The sequence below is a fragment of the Pyricularia pennisetigena genome, chromosome 3 (assembly GCF_004337985.1).
Source record: "Pyricularia pennisetigena strain Br36 chromosome 3, whole genome shotgun sequence".
Taxonomy (NCBI): Eukaryota; Fungi; Ascomycota; class Sordariomycetes; order Magnaporthales; family Pyriculariaceae; genus Pyricularia; species Pyricularia pennisetigena.
Window position 1 is genome coordinate 1,790,140 of NC_043742.1, and position 18,673 is coordinate 1,808,812.

Sequence of the window (18,673 nt, forward strand, 5' to 3'; positions counted from 1 at the left end):
CCATATCCATAACATCCGAGATGAAGACCTAAAATCAGATCGAGTTATTAAAGAAAGCATGAGCGGTTTCTGCCTAATCAAGCATGTTAAAATGTAAATGTAAATGTGAGTGTAGTAGAGTCGACTTCAGTGACGCGCTTATCTAAGGCCCGGTTAACGCATATCTGTCGACCAGACCCACATTTCAATCGCGCTAGCACCAGCCAGGCTGCTGCCACGGCGAACTTTCAACGCGGCAATGCCAAAATTTCGTTGCAATCATTCGCTCGCGTTGCTAACTTTCTGACTACAAGCATAACTCATCTCGTGCATCATCATTCATTCGGGGGGCTCCCTGTCGGCCACTACTAGATACCCGCCGACTCGATCATAAACAATGTCGACAATTGCAGCCGGGCTCGCGCGGGCGCTTCCAAAACCGAAATACACAGGCGAGGATGAAGAGGCGCCGTCACATGGGCAGCAGGCACGCGGTCCGCGGATTCTCGGCCCGGGCCAGCTCGACGAAACGCAAGTGGTGCTGAAGAGGGCAGGCCCGCCACCGTACGGCCAGCGGTCGGGATGGCGGCCACGAAGCCAGGAGGACTTTGGCGACGGCGGTGCTTTCCCCGAGGTGCCCGTGGCGCAATACCCGCTGCAGATGGGCAAGAAGACGGCGACCAAGAGCAACGCGCTGGCGGTGCAGGTGGGCTCGGATGGCAAGGTCAAGTACGACGCCATCGCGAGGCAGGGCCACAGCGAGAGCAGGGTCATTCACACTTCGTTCAAGGACCTGATCCCACTGCGGCAGCGGGCCGAGGCCGGCGACATCAACCTTGAGAGGCCCAGCGAGGAGGAAGTTGCTGCCACGACGGAGAGGACCAAGAACGCGCTGGCTGCGCTAGTCAGCGGCGCGGTGGCGGCTCAGAAGCCCAAGAACGTCAACGTGGGCCAGCGCAAGGACGCGACGTTTGTGCGGTACACACCGGCCAATCAAATGGGCGACTCGTCCAAGAAGCAGGACCGGATTATGAAGATTGTAGAGCGGCAACGGGATCCGATGGAGCCTCCCAAATTCAAGCACAAGAAGATCCCGCGAGGCCCACCCAGCCCGCCCCCGCCTGTCATGCACTCGCCGCCGCGGAAGCTGACGGCTCAGGACCAGGAGGACTGGAGGATACCACCGCCCATCTCGAACTGGAAGAACCCCAAGGGTTTCACTGTGCCGCTGGACAAGCGTCTGGCCGCCGATGGGAGGGGTCTGCAGGATGTCACGATCAACGACAAATTCGCACAGCTATCAGAGTCCCTGTACGTCGCCGACAGGCATGCACGTGAGGAGGTTAAGCAGAGGGCACTGATGCAGCAGCGCCTGGCGGAGAAGGAAAAGGCCCAGAAGGAGGAGAACCTGAGGCAGCTGGCACAGAAGGCGAGGGAAGAGCGTGCCGGTGCCGGGAGCAGACGGCGATCCAGGTCTGGCAGCCGCAGCAGCCGCTCCTACTCGTCTGGGTCAGATAGCGAAGAATCTGACATCCGAGAACGGGAGCAGGCGAGGAGAGAGCGACGCAAGGAGGAGGAGCGTAAACTACGACAGTCTAGGATGGGCGCAGAGAGGAGAGTGCAGGTTATGGCACGGGAGCAAAACCGAGACATATCTGAGAAGATTGCTCTGGGACTCGCCAAGCCCACGCAATCCGCAGAAGGCATGTACGACTCCCGACTTTTCAACCAGTCCTCTGGATTCGAGGGTGGCATCAACGAGGACAACCCCTACGACAAGCCGCTGTTTGCGGTTCAGGACGCCATCAGCAGTATCTACCGGCCCCGTGCGAACAACGATGACGAGGACGAGGCGGCGGGCGATGCGGAGATGGCCAAGATACAAAAGGCGAGCAGGTATGGCGAGGTGCTGGGGCGAGGAACATTCTCCGGTGCCGGGGAGGTGGAAGCCAGAGAGGGCCCAGTGCAGTTCGAGAAGGATGCTGCAGGTGCGGATCCTTTCAATGTGGACAAGTTCCTGTCCGAGGTTGAACAGACCGCGTCATCAAAGAGGGGTTATGGTCTACAAGATTCGGGCAACGATGGTGGCCGGCCGAAGAGAGCTAGGGTGGAGGACGACGATTGAAACTTGTTTGAAAACATTATAGGGCTCTGGCAAAAGGCATTTTGTTTAATGAGACCCTTAGTTGATACTATTTACGGGGCATTGTGGATAGCGACACTCTTGTCTGATCTTGTCGACTCCTTCACACAACGGGTAAACCAAAATGTTCTTATCGCCGAAAAGAACCGGGCGCCAAGCAAGGAGATATTATCTCCAGATTAGCCTTCTTCACGGGTTCACGGGTTCGTGGGCATTATGAGCCCTCACTCAGTACTCCAACGTCAAAAGATCAACAACCGTGTAATTTGGGGAAAGTTAAGTAACTTTCCTCCTGTGGTTTTTGTTGTTGCTCTAGCCCCATCCTCTTCATCTATGTTTATGTTTCTTTCGAAGTTAGTTGCTTGTTTTGAATCGGAATGATTGAATCGCGCACGACCATCATGCACCGGCACGATGAATCGAAAAGCTCCGAGCGAGAGATATTGACGCGGTGGAAAGAAGAAAAAAAAAAAAAAAAAAGAAAAAAAAAGTTAAGGACAAGAAAAAAAAAACCCCCCAGAGGTATCCGCATAAACGGCCTTTGACGATGATTCAAACAAAAGCAAGTGGTGCACAAGCTCAGATCGAGAAAACGGGCTCGCCTTGGGCCGCAAAACAAGGATAAAACAACAACGACTGGGTGGGACCCTCCTTCTTGGTTCGTATCGACGGCCCTGGAGTGTTTCTTCGCCAGTTCTCGCCCCGGTCAAGCAGTAAAACTATCCATGTCACATCCCAGTCGCAATTTTGCGATGGCAGATCAGGTTGCGTGGGACGAGATGATAATTGTTGGTATTATACTTGGTGTGAGTTGAGCTAGCTTGTCTTAGGATGGGCCGAGGAAACTGTAAGTGGTCAGCGAGCATGAAGCAAAGCCCCAACCAACCACGCCGCATCATTTGAGCCTGACTGACCCGACTCGTCCTCTGAGGTGCTGTAGATAAGTACAGTACATACCTGAGATATAGCAAGATGGGGATACGAGTAGCTGCACGTTTATGAACAAGTCAGAGAGATAAGGTAGGTACGCATTTACTACTAAGTCTAGCATAGTCCCGGCAGTCGTCAGAAAACATTATGCAAAATTCCAGCAAGATGAAATCCAATTCATGACAAGCTTTATTGTAGTCAGGCGCATTAAGCTTCAACAGCGGCACTTTTCAGACGATGGACCAACCTTACGGTTGAAATCATTTTCACCAATAATACCAGAAAACGTTTGGGTAGCTCAAGACTAGTCCCAGCTCATGACATAAAACCGTGCTGAAGGTTTGAGGTCCATCTTGCACCACACGTCGTACCGTGGTACAGGTCAGCAAAGAAGCAAAACACCAAAACAACGGGTTACGGGCTCCCTTCCCTTTACTTCTTCAAGATTGTTCTTTTTCTTGAAGATTTACAGCTTTAGACCGGTACCTGAACGCCCCGCATGAAGTCTTTCTGCCAGAAGTTACCCGATTTAGATTGACTCCCATGGTAAAGAGCAGAGAAGCAAAGAGAGCTGACCTTGTGTGCTCTGGCTGCTCCGTCGCTCCCCCCACCCCGGAACTCACACCAACTCCGTAGCAGGCAGCCTCCCGGTAATATTCTGCATTGACGACTCTTGCGGGAGGGGATAGCTTGGCATGTTATTTTTGATATCGTTCGGGAAGTTTTATAATGTAGTCGCCTTTTTCCGAATCTTCCTTCATTCATGCTTATATTGTGTCATGTAAATCTCTGAGTCAACTTGTTTAGTCTAGGCACATTCGCCATCTTTTCCTTCCTTTCTGACTTCGTGCACATACCAAACGCTTTCATCCTTTTCTTTTAAAAAATCAATAACCACATACAGCTGGTCTGAACAGTATAGATTGGCGGATTCGCTGTCTTTGTTTCCTATTGTCGCATATCCATATTGCTCTCCCCAAGAATTCATTTGACAATCATTCCCTATTATTTATTTTTATTATATTAAGAAAAGCACCCTTGAAAATATCTCTTAAAAATTGCCTATACCATCAAACCTATCACTGCTTAAAGAAACAACACAGCCTTCTCCTACGCCTCCCGGAGGTCACGGATTATATATTAGACGCGAGGGGTGGCCCTCCTAATCTCCTCTGCATATTCGACACCCGTGAGCCCCGAAAATGAGCGTCAGAGCCACAGCAAGCAGCGAGTTGTTTGACAACTACATCCGACGCACCAAAGAGGAGCACGGATATACGCCATTTGAGTATTGGCAGCCCCCAAAGAAGCTACCAATCCGTGGGGTGAGAAAGTTCAACAGCAAAGAGTTCCTCAACCGGCTGAGCGAGTCGCAGAGACGGGTCTCCCTTTCGACGCCTGGAGTCCACCGCCCCTCGCAGCCGAGGCCCAACACGCCGCAACGCCGCCAGATGCACGAGATGAGGGAGGCAAGGATGAGAAGGCAGCGGCGGCAGCGTCTGCAACAGCCGGAGCAACAGCAGCAGCGGGAGCGGGAGCGGGAACAGCAGCAGCAATACCTGCGGCGGAAGAGTTCGGCTGTGGGTGCTTCTAGCCGCGACTCCGCCGTGGTTCTTGATTCTGTGAAAGAGATTGCCTACGAGCCTGTATGGCAGCAGTTGCCGTCTTCCATACCGCCGGCCTATCAGGACGCGGTGAGGATAAGGCGCGGTGCAGACCTGCAGCCCATCCCGGCGAGTGTCATGGACGAGAAGAGGCTGTTGGCTGCTGCTGCTGAGTCGGTGCGTAGTGTCGAAGAGCACCCCGCCCTGAGAAGTGGTAGTGTCGACAGCTTCGAGGAACATCCGGCTCTCAGAGGTGGTGGTTCTGAGGGCATCGTATCGGTCAGTAGTATCCTCCCATTGCGCAAAGATCCCCTATTCTTTAGTGCGTGTGACTGACAATACCTGATGCATTAGGATGGCGCCCACAACGCAGCCAGGGGCTCGTGGTTTCGTCGTGACCTCCCAATTGGCGAAGAGGAGCCGACCAAAAAGGGCTTCAGGGCATGGAGGAAACGCACCTGGGGGCTCATCGGCGCGCTGGTGCTCATTGCAATTATCATTATTATCGTGGTTCCTGTCGCTGTTACAACGGAACAACGTAGGAACAGATATCCGGACTATTTCAAGATCAACTACACCCTCACAGAAACCTGTAAGTAAACCACCATGCGTCCTCGAGATTCCTCTTTTTACAAATTTACAAATACTTTCAGCATGAGCAAACTTTGCTCAACAAGACTCAGCTGGCTGACAATTGCCGGAGACTCAGGAGCAAACTTCTTTGACAAGTTCAGCTACTACAGCGGGGACGATCCAAGTATGCCACCTCGATGCCGCTTGCTGTTGAAACTTCATCTCGCCCAAGCGATTGTGCATATAGCGCTGGTACTGACACCGCAGCAACAGCCCACGGCTTCGTAAAATACGTGACGCGCGAGCAAGCGCAGATGTACAACCTCACCTCGGCGTCGAGCACATCGGCCATCCTGCGCGTCGACGACACATCAAGCCCCTACACCTTCCCCGACGTCTCCGAGGGCCGGATGTCGGTGCGCGTCGAGTCAAAGCGGCAGTACGACCGCGGGCTGTTCATCTTTGACGTCAAGCACGCGCCATTTGGCTGCGGCACGTGGCCGGCGCTGTGGATGGCGGGGCTGGCGGCGTGGCCGCGCGACGGCGAGATCGACATTATGGAGGCGGTGCACCGCGGCAACGATGGCAACCTGCAGTCGCTGCACACGACGGGCGACTGCTCCATGGATGGCGTCAGGCGCATCATGACGGGCGCCGCTGCCAAGGGCGACTGCTTCAGCGGCGGCGAGGACAACACCGGCTGCAACGTTCGCGGCGACGGGCCCGATACCTTTGGGCCCGGGTTCAACAAGGCCGGTGGTGGCCTCCTCGCCGTCGAGCTGCGCGACGAGGGCATCAGGACCTGGCAGTTTCCCAGGGGAAATGCGCCAGCTGACGTCGAGGTCGGCACTCCCGATCCCAGCGGCTGGGGTCCCGCCATGGCGGATTTCCCCAGCACCGATTGCGACATTGGGAAGCACTTTAGGAACCAAAGTATCATACTCAACATTGCGCTGTGTGGTGACTGGGGCGAGAAGGCGTACGCGGGTTCTGGTTGTAAGTTGTTGAGCTTTTGTGCGCTGTTCAAATCCTGGAAAAAAGACAACATGTTCCTAACACAACAACACAACAGGCCCGATGAACTGCACTGATTATGTTGCAAGGACCCCATCTGCATTTACTGATGCGTTTTGGGAGTTTGGTGAATTCAAGGTCTATGAGCCCATCATGAAGTGATATAGAGAGCATCGCAAATGGAATATATAATGGCTTCTTGTTCTTAATGTTATATTAGAAAAAGTATCGGGAATGCGGAAATGGAATTGCTGGGAGCGAGGCGTCTCGGCCTCCATTTGGTGTTCCTAGGATGGGGTTTGCTCATTGGTGTAAACTTGGTTCCTGGTAACTTGCTGTGTAATGTGTCTTACGAAAACGCACGGGGCGTCTGGTCTAGTCTAGAGTAGGGTATCGTCATCTAAATGTATAGAGTAGTATACAGGTGCCTCATATAATTCCAGTGAATATCATCTTACATCGTTCTGTTCCGTATGATAGCACACGCCGCCCGTTGCAACAAAGCCAACGCAGCTGATCAAGTCAAAACTAGACGTCCGGACCTGATCAACGCCTGTCTGGACCAAGGAGGTCCTTGGCCCTCTTCTCAAACGCATTAACCATCACCCCGGCCACCTCATTAGCCACGCTGGCCGTCGCAACCTGGTACATGGGGTTGGCGAACTGATACCGAATCGACAACTCGACGTCCGCCCAGGGCCTCGACCCACTGATCCCTTCCTCCTGCGTAACAGTCCAACGGGTCACCAGGCTCTCAAACAACCCACCCACAGACGCCTTGGTGCCTGGTATAACCTCATCCAGATCGATCGCGTACTCCTTGGCCTCGGCGGGCGAGATCCCCGGCGTGCCCTTGCCGCTGACGGCCTCGACGACCCGGCCGGGGATGCAGTACAACCGGCTGGTATAGGTCTCGGTGACGGGGCCCCAGCCGACCGTCAGCTCCCCCGCCGCGGGCCAGCGCTGCTTGCCGTCCGGGCCAGGTCGCCACGCCGTCACGCGGCTGTGTGTGCAATATGGCAGGAACGAGGCGTATGAGTCCACATCGGCGATGATGTCGTACAGCGCCGAGGCTTGGTACGGCAGGCGACGGCGGGCAGTGAGATGTGCGGGAGCCGGAGGACCGAGTGGGTTGCCCGGGAGGTTGAAGAATGTCGCGCGCGAGGCCGCTGGGAGGAAGCGGTGCTTGTGGTGTTGCTTGTCGTGAAGACCAGATGTTATCGCTGGAGCGGCGAGATGTTTTGACGGTGCGCTGAGGGCCGGGCGCGCCAGTTGACGCAGAGTTGCCGCCATTGTTGTTTCTGGGCAGTACAGTAGAATGAAGCTGCTATCGATCCATCATTTTTCTTTTCATTTATGAACCGTGAACAGGCTGTGTTGCGGAAGTTGGTAGGTATTGCAAGTTGATGTCGTCGTCTGGACTCTGGTGGGAAAAGAAAACCGCCGACATTCGGTAATCCCAAGCTCGGCCTCGCACTGTGTGGCCCCTGGAATCGAGTCTACCCCACCTCGTTCGAATTTACAAGGGTTTGGCGATGGACAAAATTGTGAATTTTTTTTTCTTCTCATTCCTCGAACTCTCCTTCACCTTCACCACTCATCCAGCTGCTTTCAAAATTAACTCAAAGCACGAGCTCATTCGAAGCTGGGTGTTCACCAGCACGCGCCGAATGCCCATTCTTCAGTCCCAGCTGAAGACGCCTTGAGCAGAGCATATCTTCCTTCATTCGTATTGCGCTGCTCCTGACGGTAAAAGTTCTACCATGGCATCCACGGGCGTCGCTGAGGAGGCACTCGCTGCACCCGCTGTGTCGAGCAGCATTGAGCTTGGCAATGGTAGCACCGCTATTGACAACAAGCTGGTCGAGTCGGTTGCTGCTATGGACGTGGCGGGTACGCCGAAAGAGGGAGTCGATCAGGCAGCTGTCGTCCCTCCGCATCGCTCCCACGATCCGGACTTCAACCAGAAGCGGGCAGACCCGTTCCAGTTTGGATCGCGGTACCTGAATGAGGATGACGACCCTTATGAGTTCAATGCGTGGGATCATGTCGAGACCGACGACGTGTACAAGGAGTACGCGGAGCAGCAGTATGCTCTGCAACGCCAGTCGCCGGTCTCGGATTTTGATAAACGTAAGTCACTCATCATCCCCTCTCTTGTCTTGATCTTTGACAGACCTGAACACCAACGCATCCCTTCCTCTGCACCGCGCACATGATGATTGAATTCATTAATAAGTATAGTTCATCTGAAAACCAATGATGACTATTATTTCGCCCCTATCTGATACGCGCTCTTCACCTTGATTTTCGATGCACCACGCACACCTTCCAGTCTTTGCATTTGGCAAAGAGCTAACAAAGACTTCAGACAGGTTCAACTCCGACCCCGCTAAATGGTGGAATCAGTTCTACAAGAACAACACAGCCAACTTCTTCAAGGATAGGAAGTGGCTGCAGCAGGAGTTCCCCATTCTGACAAAGGCGATCCAAGAGGACACTGGTCCCTTTGTACTTCTAGAAATTGGTGCCGGGGCTGGCAACACTGCTTTCCCTATTTTGGCACAGAACAAGAACCCCAAACTCAAAATCCACGCGTGTGACTTCTCCAAGAAGGCTGTCGAGGTGATGCGCTCGCACGAGAGCTATGGATCGGACCAGATGCAGGCCGATGTCTGGGATGTGTCGGGCGACGAGCTGCCGCCCGGTCTTGTCGAGGGCAGCGTCGACGTGGCGCTCATGGTGTTCATCTTTTCGGCGCTTTCGCCGGCCCAGTGGGCCAAAGCTGTCGCAAATGTTCACAGGATTCTCAAGCCCGGTGGTGTTGTCTGCTTCCGTGATTATGGCAGGGGTGACCTTGCCCAAGTCCGCTTCCGGAAGGGCCGATACCTAGAAGAGAACTTCTACATTAGGGGTGATGGTACCCGCGTCTACTTTTTTGAGACGGACGAGTTGGCGTCCATCTGGAAGACAGGGGGGCCTCCACCAGCGGCAGACGCTGCAGACCAGCCAAGTAAGCCGGATCTTTTTGAAATAGAGGCTCTGGGAGCCGACCGAAGACTTTTGGTCAATCGAGCCCGGAAGCTCAAGATGTATAGATGCTGGCTGCAAGGGCGGTTCAGAAAGCTGTGAGGGCAAACCTGGCCGATTTGATAGTTGCAGTTTAACGGGGGTGGTTTGATTTATGCCCTAGAGTTTTGATGATACCCAAACATGAATATTTCACTTCATATTCGACCTTTTAGTCCCTCCTTGGTCATGTCGCCGTCTTCATGTACTTGAACTGTCAATATGCCAGAAGCTCTGTGAGCCTTGCCCGTTCGTCGTTGCTGAACCCAATCCGGTCCAAATAAGACTCAAGCCCGCCATACCGGGACTCGAGGTGGTCAGCCACAGCCGATATCATATCCGGTGCGACGACGGCCCAATCTTCGCTGAGCCCTATCTCGCGGATTTCGACCATGCGCTCGTCCTTCTCCGACACTAGCCCCTCGTCCGAGAGCCTGTAATCGTGCTCGATGGCGGCAAGCGGCACGCCTAGGATCATGAGGACGAGAACGACGACGATGCCGGTCCGGTCCTTTCCCTGCGTGCAGTGGACCAGGACTGGGAGGCCAGCGGGTTCCACAAGGCAGCGCAGCGCCTCAGCGACCTCGGCCCCAGAGTTGTCGAGCGTGTCGATGGCCAGGCCGGATAGGCCACGCGGGTTCATAACCTCGCGGCCGAGGATAGCTACCGCCTCTATGCGGAAGCCCAGGATGAACAGGATGATTACTTTGCTGGTATGTTTTGGAAATTGTCTTTTATTAACCCTTGGGCCCTTGGCAAGCTAAACAGGGCGGTGGACAGAGGCAGGACAGGGGAAAACCTACAACCAGCTTAGCCAGGTCAGCTGGCTCAGCAGGTGGCGCTCAAAGGCGCGGCCGGTAATGCGGACCTCGCGGTACTGGAGCCCGGGGATTTTGAGTGGCTCAGCTAGCGCATCGTTGGATCTCAGAAGCGTCGGACCTGTACCAGCCAGGGCAGCCTGGCGCTTTTTGGCCTGTTTGTCATGTTCCGTTCTGTCCAGGGGGTATAAGAAAATTTGGTGTGAGTAGCCTTGGACAACGCAGAAGGAACACGAAATTCGAATGCAGTAGTTGGCCGTTGCCTACTTGGTCCTGAGATCCATGACTGTACGGATGCCGAGGTCCTCTCGCAGGGTCTTCCTGTCGCGTAGCGAGGCATCATCTGGTCACGTGGGGGTGTGATTATGTGCGTTATCTCCCCATCAGCATATGTGGACTGTGAAAGGCTATTTTTCGGCCTGTGCCGAGGTAACTCGACAAGCCCAAGGCCTTTGATAGACAAGCGGAAAGACGCAAGGTGGAAGAGCAGGTGTGAATATAAGATATTTGTGTATCTTACCTGGGCGTGCGGAGCGGAATAATAGCCCCTCCTTCACAAACCTGATTATATCGGAAATATATTGGTCAACAAAACCGTGGGAGACAGATCAATGGATAGAGTAATAATCAGGGCAGAGCTGCATGCTGTGGGGATAGGGAGAGGTGACAAGGGGTGGATGACGGTACTTCTTGGCGAGAAAGGCATTGATGGTCTCGCCTACGTCGCGAAAGTTGATGATGTTATCAAAGTCAACTGTCGTCGACGTGGTCTCCATGCTTGTTTCTAGAGCCTAGTTTAGAAAGAGTTCTAGACCTGCTTGTTGGTAGCCGGGCCGCGGGCCGAACTTCTATGGCAGGCTTGGTGCAGTCTTGGTACAAGCCTCGAGGATGAAGTGGCGACGTGCTTGCTGTCAACCTTTGAACTGGCGTCAAGACGGACCTCTCTAGATTTTGCTTTGAAGCTGCCTCGAAGGAGTTGGTTGCATGAGCTATAATTTACCGACAGCGATCCAGCTTTGGACCTGTTGGCATAATCGAGTGTTGGAGATGCAGCAACCCGGCATCTGTCAAGCGCTTTCGGACAAAAAAAAAAATTACCAGGTAGCGGGACCCACCGGGGAAGCTCTCCCCACCGACCTGGATTGAAGTAATGGACGGCCTTATGGATGGATTTTCATTTCAACCCGGCGATAATGCTACGTAGAAGGCCTGATTTCTCGGTAGAGAGACTTAGGTTTCTTGTTTTGAGTGTCTATTTCCCCACTCCAAACGCACAATCAATCGAATCAATCAGTCAATTACTCAATCGACATTATGAGAGATCGACCCGTGCTCGGGACATAGCGACGGTATAGCACTGGTTTTAATGCCCGACTTGACACGTTTTTAGCAGTCGTCTTCAAGGTACCACCTTGCATTGGGGTAGATATCGCATCAATGATACCACTCTGAAAACTTAAATTCAGGGAAGCGAGAGCCGCCGGAGACGGTGGGACTTCAGGTGCCGTTTTTTTTTTTTTTTTTAATGCACTGGAATGTCCCGGAAATTTAGTACCAATGGTAAGTGTAGCTGTATCACAGGATGTCATCAAAAGTGACAGGCGAGCTGGTGGTATTTTTAGCAAGTTCTATATTGAATGAAATGCCGTGGCTCTATTTTTGTGCAGATCGAGTAAAGCATATGCGGTGACATGCGCCATCTATCTGCTGTACACTCTGTGTGAATACGCAAAACGACGCACGGAACAACCTTCAGTTGGGTTTCATGGTTTAGAATAGAATAGATTTGATAGTTACGCAGGGGAAAAAAAGAAGTAAAAAACTGGTTCGCATCGTTTTTGTGCGACCTCCGTCATGTAGGAACCATAAACTTGAACGCAGTCGGAGTACCGACGTACTGGTCGCGTGCCGAATTGTGGCTGCAAGCTTAGGAGGTCTTTGTACCTCATCCAAATTTGGATGCCTTCGGCCTTAAAGCTGTCAATATTAGTTAGACTCTCCCCACCATGGCTGATCGTGATACTCTCGAAAAGCAACCAGACTTGCGACACACGAAGAAAAGGGACAGGGTTCTTTGCTGACTGGCTTGACTGGCAGATACGGCAGCAATGCCTTCTCGCATAACCCGTCTTGTCCGTCTTGACTACTGGGATTTGAATTGACGTGATTGTCCCCTGGTCTTTTGCGGTGGAGTGGGACCAAGAAGTGGACCACAGACGGTGACAGTCGGTGCCCGGTAACGAGCAGTGTTACTTTGTAGTAAAGCGGGGTCCCCCCACAGACCACGTACGGCGACTGTCCGGGGGTTTAATGGTTTTATGACGTAGGTGGTTTAGCGGTGTGTGGCCGAGCTTCTGGTAATGCCTTCCCCAACCCTCCTCCTTTGTGCTGAAGGGTCCATTCTTTACAGCACCTCGCACACAGGCGGAATGCACATGCGTATGCGCAACGTAATGTGTAGTGGTATTATCCATTGAACTGATTAAGGCATCTAGCCTCCAACTACTACGTAAGGTAGGGGGCATACGGCAGGGGTTGGCATTTTTGACGATGAAGAAGACGTACTTTAGTTAACCATCTCATGTGATACGATTTTTGATGCTCATCCGTCCAACCGCCCTGGCCCTCCTCTTCTTTTTTCCTCAATTCAAAGAACGGAACTCCATTCGAATGCAAGCCTTCCCTCTCTGACTTTGTTCATTATTTTCTTCTTCTCTTTTCCGCGCTTTCCTTTCTCACTCTTGATCACGATATTGGAATCTTTTAGTGCTCTGCTGCAATCGCACATACATACCTAAGCTAGCATATCGACCGTTACTGATCGCGTCTACACCCGGTCGACCCGGACTGTCTTGGCTGCCTTGATCTGCCTCTTTAGCCTTGTCTACGTCGTTAGCATCAGCTCTCAAGCGTCGGCCCAGACCCCTTATCGTCGGCTGCCAACCGTGCTCCAACCTTCGTCATTCTCTGTTCACAAAAGTCCAATCCATCCAATCCATCCTCAGGGTTGAGCGACGGATCACACATGGCACTAAAGGCAGACCAAACAAAACCGACCCAACTCTCATAACTCTATAACCCTGCATTGCCTATGGGCTGGTCATACTCCTTGTCAACTTCCTGTTGAACATCGGACAAATTTCCCTCTGATCTCTTTTATTTTCGGTTGCCGAGCGCCGCAGATACTTGAGACAAGCCACGCGACTCGACAATATTACCTCCCCAATACGGACATCGGAACCTTGTAGACAGAATAGAAAACTCGTGGCCCTGTCTGTCTTTTCCGCGTCAGACGCAAAAGTCAACATGCAGTCTATGCGGACGGCGACGCAGGTCCCGCCATCACAAGGTGAGCGAACTGTTTACGCTTCGCTGTTGCTGCGAGTTCATTTACTACGGTACAGTTTCGGTTACGCTTCATGCCTTGCTCGCTGCCGTACTGTGCCTGCATCAAACCCACGGTCATGGCCAATTCTGTTACAAGACCACACGAGATCCGTTCTCACTGACCATATTGCGTGCTCACGATAGTTGCTCCTGTTCCCTCTTCCTCGGGACGACTGAAGTACGCCGAACCACGAGATTTACCTTCGTTTCCTTCATCTGGGCTGCGTAAGGATGATGCAGCAGCCAGCGCAGCCGCTTCTTTAGGCTGGGCAAACCAGAAACCGGCCACGCCCGTTACTGGTCAAAATAATCAGAGGAGCACTCCCGCTGCATCTGCCGCAGCCGCACTGCTCGCGAAAGATTCCAAACCTGTTCAACAGTGGTCGCCAGCAAAGAACGATACGGGGTCCCAGGCGGCTATTCTTGCTGCAGCGAGGAAACAGGACGTGTCACCTGTGTCTTCTAACCCATCTGTTAACTGGGGAAATTCGGCTGCCAACCAAGCATTCAAGGCAAAATCTCTGAAGGGCGTGGAACTATCTGAAAGTCGAGATATTTCTCGAAGCGGCTCGCTGCGGGCTGCCAAAGACGCGATGGGACGCCCTCGCGCCGTCTCTAGCCCTGGGCCGAAGTACGCGGCACAGCAATCGACAGACAACAGGACCACCAACGCTTTGACTGCTGCAACGATGGCACATAGGAGGACTACCATGACGGGTGTCGACAGGGAAAACAACCCGGCAGGTTCACCCTCGTTTATGAACATGAACCGGCAAATGTTTACTTCGCACCCACCTGTACAAAGCAGTGTGGATGAGCAGAAACACAATGATGTATTGCACGCTTCAGCCGTCGCGATGGCAAAGCGAATGTACAATAATCAGGTGCATCAGCAGCAACAACGAGACGCCGATGCCGCGGCAAAGTTAGCGCAGAATGGTGGCGAATCCAGCAGCCTAGACGCATCGGCGGCGTCTACGCCACAATTCACCAACCTTCAGGAGGCGGCGTACAAGCTCGCCCAGGAACGTCTGTCTAAACTCCAAGAAGAGCACGACCGGGCACGACGCAACTGTCACGACTATTACGGCGCATCCGCGTCATCGGCTTCGTACAAGCGATTTTTGCCCAAAAACAAGCTTAGGCGGCGGTCTTCCAGCGATGGTGACGCCACCAAAGGCTGGGAATCGTCTACAAGACAAAGGCGAGCAACGATGCTTGCCACAAAGTTACCCCGGCAGCAACAAGACTTAGGGGTAGTTGACGAGGAGAAGCGTCAACGTGATCGTGAGGCGCTGCTTTCCGCGGCCAGGCGTAATGTGCGTGCACAGCTAGAGGGCATAGACCGTAAGGTGATTGCAGAGACAGGTATGGTAAGCCCTTCAATGAAGGGTGAGTGGGAAGCCAAGGCCCAAGCCCTCGCTCGCGCCAAGAGTCACCCCGAGTTCATGGTCGCCACAACGCCTGGCGGTAGTGCGCTGGGTATCGATCGGAATGTCAATGGGACGCGCATGGCACCAGCCGGCAAGGTCGACATCGGGGGCGGCAAGTACATGGACCAGTCCGAGATCGATGAGATTGCCGCGCGGAGGGTACAACCGTTCTTGGATGAGATCAACGAGAAGGCTGAGAAAGAGCGCGAGAGGCTTGCTGCAATCAAGGCAGAGCAAGATGCCAAACGGGAGGCTGAGGAGTTAGAGCGGGCTAGAGAGAGGGAGGTCAAGGAGCTTCATGACAAGATCAAGGGTGAGTATTGCACATGCTTGATGCTCAGAATCGAGATCAATGATACTAATATTTGCGGTATCAAGGTCAACAAAAGGAACAAGAAAAGGCTCGAAAGGAGGAGATCAAGAAGGAGGAGCGAGAGAGGAAACGACTCGAGAAGGAGGCCAAAATGGAGCAGAAGCGCGATTCGAAAGAGAGCCAAGGCCACAATCACTTCCTATCAAAGAAGGCCACACAAAATGACCAGGACGACCCACAAGACCCGACCGATATGACTTCTTTGAGCGCAGGACAAAAAGATAATCCAACATCCACACCCCAACCGGCAGAAGATAAAAACGAGAAGCCGAATAGGGGTCGGTCGCTGCACCTCCGACTTCCTAGCATGCCGCTTTCATCAAAACCCAAGGACAAGGGCAAGGAGCGCGAGCGCGAACCTCATTCGGCCTCGGCGGCCTTGCCTTCCCAATTGCAGTCGCCGGTGGACGAGAGTTCTCCGACGTCGGCCAAGGTCAAAAACTGGCTCAAGTCCCGCTTCCGACCAAGAGCGAGGTCGAGCGTTGAACAGGGCACGTTCGGCTCGTCGGCCAGAAAGGGAGGGTTTATCGGTGGTGCAGCCCTCGCCGCTCAACACCAGCGGGCCGCCAGCGATGGCTCAAGGACAAGCATCAAGGAGGAGAGCCTGAGGGAGGTGGCTCTCGCCGGTCGGGATGGCGGCGGCGACCAGGGGACTCTGGCGCGGACGGCCACTGGCGCCTCTTCGACTATATCAGGTCAGCAGCCGAGGGTCATCGGGGCCAGCAGTGTCGTCAGCCTACCCAGCACATCACAGAGCATGGTGAGCAGCCTGTCAGTCAGCAGCAGCAGCACGCGGACCGGTAATGGGGATAACTTTGTGCTAGCCAAGGACCACTTCAGTCCGACCCCGACAGCAGGAGCCACAGGGTCATCACCGGCGCTGCTGTCGCTGCCACCCAAGCTCAGAGACCCTACGTTGAGAGCCAGCAAATCCGGGAGTCCGGTTCGGGACTCGAGGTTTTTGGAAATGATGGATAACTGATGATGAGCTTTTTTTGTTTTACTGATTTCTGTTTTTGCTACCTTTGGTGGACTTGCATTTATTTTATCACCTTTCTGGATACTTGTTTTCGGCGAGGAGTTGTGAGTGTATGAGCCCTACTGTTACTTGTATTCCTACTTTATGACGCATGGACAGAGGAAGAGATATTAGTCTTTGATGAAGTGGTATTGGAGTTCTTTTTTTCCCCCTACTGTCTGCAAATTCGCGTTTGTCATTTCTATCCGTTGGGATTAATTCGTGTTCTTAGACGAGAGGCGTGCGGAGTTTTTGAAGCCCTAGTCCTCTTTTCTTTTTTATATCTGTTTTTTATAAACATAAACAGACGAAAGACCTATGAAAGACCTCATGTACCTAGCTTATTGTAATCCACTGTGTGTCTAATTCAATCAGCGCTATAAGTAGACCAATGTTCTTATGATCTTTCGATGGACTCCAAAAGTCATGCTCGCCTGTATTAAGCCCTAGGGGCAATCGGGGAAGTCCAGTGAGAAAGATGTACTCAGCATCCTACCTCTATTTACTCTTCTATTGACTCATTTTCAATCTCTTTTTTTTTTTTTTTTTTTTTTTTTTTTTCCGAATCTACCTCTATTGTAGGGGTATGCGCCAAAAGAAGAAACATATCCTGTTTCAGTCCTTTTCAGCGCCGCAAACCCTCAGAAGCAACATAACCCTCAATCCAGCGCCACACCATGCCTCTGAAACAACGCCAGGCAATCCTAGCAGAACTATAATTCATGCCAAATCCATAGGAGCAGGAACGGCAGCAACAGCAGCAGCGGTGGCGGCGGCGTCGACGCCATTAACCTCACCCAGCTTCCCCCACGCAGGCCGGTTGAGTCTCGGCGGAGGGGCTTCTCCGGGCCCGCGGCCTTTGCCGTTGTTGTAGCCCCTGGCGCGGGGCCTCTCGCCGCCGCCGACGGGGAGGTCGGCTTCGTAAGCGGCGGCGAAGCGCTCCGCGTCAGCCTCAAACGTCCCCTTGGCCAGGGAGGCGCGGGCGGCGGCGAACAGGGACGCGACGACGTGGTGGTTGTGCATCTGCAGCAGGGTCCAGGCGAGCATCTCGCGGGCGGAGAGGAGATGGTGCACGTAGGCGCGGTGGTGGGTGGCGCAGGCCGGGCAGGTGCAGCCGTCGGAGAGCGGGGAGAGGGAGGTGTTGTGCGTCGGGGAGGATAGGTCGACGCCTAGCGGGAGGAGGGTGGATGGGTTTTGCTCGGTAGATGATGGGGGGAAGGTGAAGGTGAAGGCGACACCGGCTTCGGAGAAGGTGTTGATAAATGGGAGGAGGATAACATCTGCGCCTAGGGAGATCTGCCGCAGGATCTGGTGCGGTGTGCTGGGCAGATCCAGGGATAGCCGGGGGAGTAGGTTGAGGTTATCGTAGCCGGGCAGTTCCGGGAGGATGTCGACGTCGTAGACGGCCAAGCCCTTGATGAAGTCAGCCATGTCCTCGTTCAGACAGCGTAGATACTCCCATTGGATAGGATGCGGAATCGGGAGGGTCGGGGCGAAGATGGCGGTTTTGGTCGACTTGGCACCACCTTCCAGCTGTTTCCGGAGTCTGATCATCCAGTCCTCGGTCCGGTCGGCCATGCGCACCGCCCGCTTGGAGCTGGGAGTGCCAGCAGTAAAGGTGAGATCCGCCATGGGCACGACGACGTCGGGCTTCAGGTTGATAATGGCATCAGCGTACTGAGCCGTGGTGAGGGTCTGCACCCCCGTCGAGGTGAAGACAGACACTGAGTCAGCCATGTTCCCCAGACTGCAGGCGGCAGGGGGCATGCGGCGGGCGCCGAGCACGGTAGGGATGGGCTCGGGCAGGGCGGTGAAGGCGTGCAGGGGAGGCCGCGCCGTCTTCATCTTGCCTGCCGTCTGCAGCAGTGGCGCGATGCGGGTCGGGTCCTTTTGGTTTCGTTCTATGAAATCCTCAAAGGCCATGTAGGCGCCGCGAACCATGTCATGATGGCGACAGAGGTTGTCCGGGGTCAGGTGGGGCACGACACCGCGAGAGGTCCCGGAAAAGAAGTTTGGGGTGTCGATAGGGTTGCGGCCAGGGAGTGAGAGGCGGCCGAGGCGAGCGCCGGCGCCGGGTGTGGAGGCCCGGAGTAGTGTGAATAGCTCCATGGCGGGGTCGGGATCCGGGATTTTTCCTGTCTCGGAATGTTCCATCGCGAGCGGTGCTCCGGGGTGACTGAATGCGTGACGCAGATGCAGATTTCCAAAAGCTAGTGAATGGTGATGTAGCTTTCTGGTTTCAGAAGCTACATGTGACCTAGGTAGCCTGCCACACTAGATCTTTGGTTTTGATCCTCAGGACAGCATGATGCTGTGTGGTTTGTTACTGGTT

The 18,673-nt window shown here is 53.8% G+C and overlaps 7 protein-coding genes across 7 annotated transcripts; 4 read left to right on the forward strand and 3 right to left on the reverse strand.

Annotated features, from left to right (window-relative positions):
• Positions 1 to 376: 376 nt before the first annotated feature.
• PpBr36_02383 (uncharacterized protein) lies at positions 377 to 2,104 on the forward strand (the record flags this gene model as incomplete). Its single annotated transcript, XM_029889565.1, has 1 exon — positions 377 to 2,104. One exon carries the CDS (start codon positions 377 to 379, stop codon positions 2,102 to 2,104), a length of 1,728 nt encoding a protein of 575 aa, XP_029753417.1.
• A 2,150-nt stretch (positions 2,105 to 4,254) lies between these two features.
• PpBr36_02384 (uncharacterized protein) lies at positions 4,255 to 6,405 on the forward strand (the record flags this gene model as incomplete). Its single annotated transcript, XM_029889566.1, has 5 exons — positions 4,255 to 4,935; positions 5,011 to 5,248; positions 5,360 to 5,413; positions 5,503 to 6,225; positions 6,302 to 6,405. 5 exons carry the CDS (start codon positions 4,255 to 4,257, stop codon positions 6,403 to 6,405), a joined length of 1,800 nt encoding a protein of 599 aa, XP_029753424.1.
• Positions 6,406 to 6,789: 384 nt separating this feature from the next.
• On the reverse strand, positions 6,790 to 7,536 carry PpBr36_02385 (uncharacterized protein; the record flags this gene model as incomplete). Its single annotated transcript, XM_029889567.1, has 1 exon — positions 6,790 to 7,536. One exon carries the CDS (start codon positions 7,534 to 7,536, stop codon positions 6,790 to 6,792), a length of 747 nt encoding a protein of 248 aa, XP_029753423.1.
• Positions 7,537 to 8,006: 470 nt separating this feature from the next.
• On the forward strand, positions 8,007 to 9,375 carry PpBr36_02386 (uncharacterized protein; the record flags this gene model as incomplete). Its single annotated transcript, XM_029889568.1, has 2 exons — positions 8,007 to 8,376; positions 8,615 to 9,375. The coding sequence occupies 2 exons, from the start codon at positions 8,007 to 8,009 to the stop codon at positions 9,373 to 9,375; spliced, it is 1,131 nt and encodes a 376-aa protein (XP_029753422.1).
• Positions 9,376 to 9,529: 154 nt separating this feature from the next.
• PpBr36_02387 (uncharacterized protein) lies at positions 9,530 to 10,906 on the reverse strand (the record flags this gene model as incomplete). The annotated part of the gene is made up of 5 exons (XM_029889569.1): positions 9,530 to 10,022; positions 10,116 to 10,304; positions 10,398 to 10,473; positions 10,651 to 10,691; positions 10,818 to 10,906. The coding sequence occupies 5 exons, from the start codon at positions 10,904 to 10,906 to the stop codon at positions 9,530 to 9,532; spliced, it is 888 nt and encodes a 295-aa protein (XP_029753421.1).
• A 2,530-nt stretch (positions 10,907 to 13,436) lies between these two features.
• Positions 13,437 to 16,305, forward strand: PpBr36_02388 (uncharacterized protein; the record flags this gene model as incomplete). Its single annotated transcript, XM_029889570.1, has 3 exons — positions 13,437 to 13,479; positions 13,662 to 15,263; positions 15,329 to 16,305. 3 exons carry the CDS (start codon positions 13,437 to 13,439, stop codon positions 16,303 to 16,305), a joined length of 2,622 nt encoding a protein of 873 aa, XP_029753416.1.
• A 756-nt stretch (positions 16,306 to 17,061) lies between these two features.
• Positions 17,062 to 18,495, reverse strand: PpBr36_02389 (uncharacterized protein; the record flags this gene model as incomplete). Its single annotated transcript, XM_029889571.1, has 1 exon — positions 17,062 to 18,495. The coding sequence occupies one exon, from the start codon at positions 18,493 to 18,495 to the stop codon at positions 17,062 to 17,064; it is 1,434 nt and encodes a 477-aa protein (XP_029753415.1).
• Between the last annotated feature and the right edge of the window lie 178 nt (positions 18,496 to 18,673).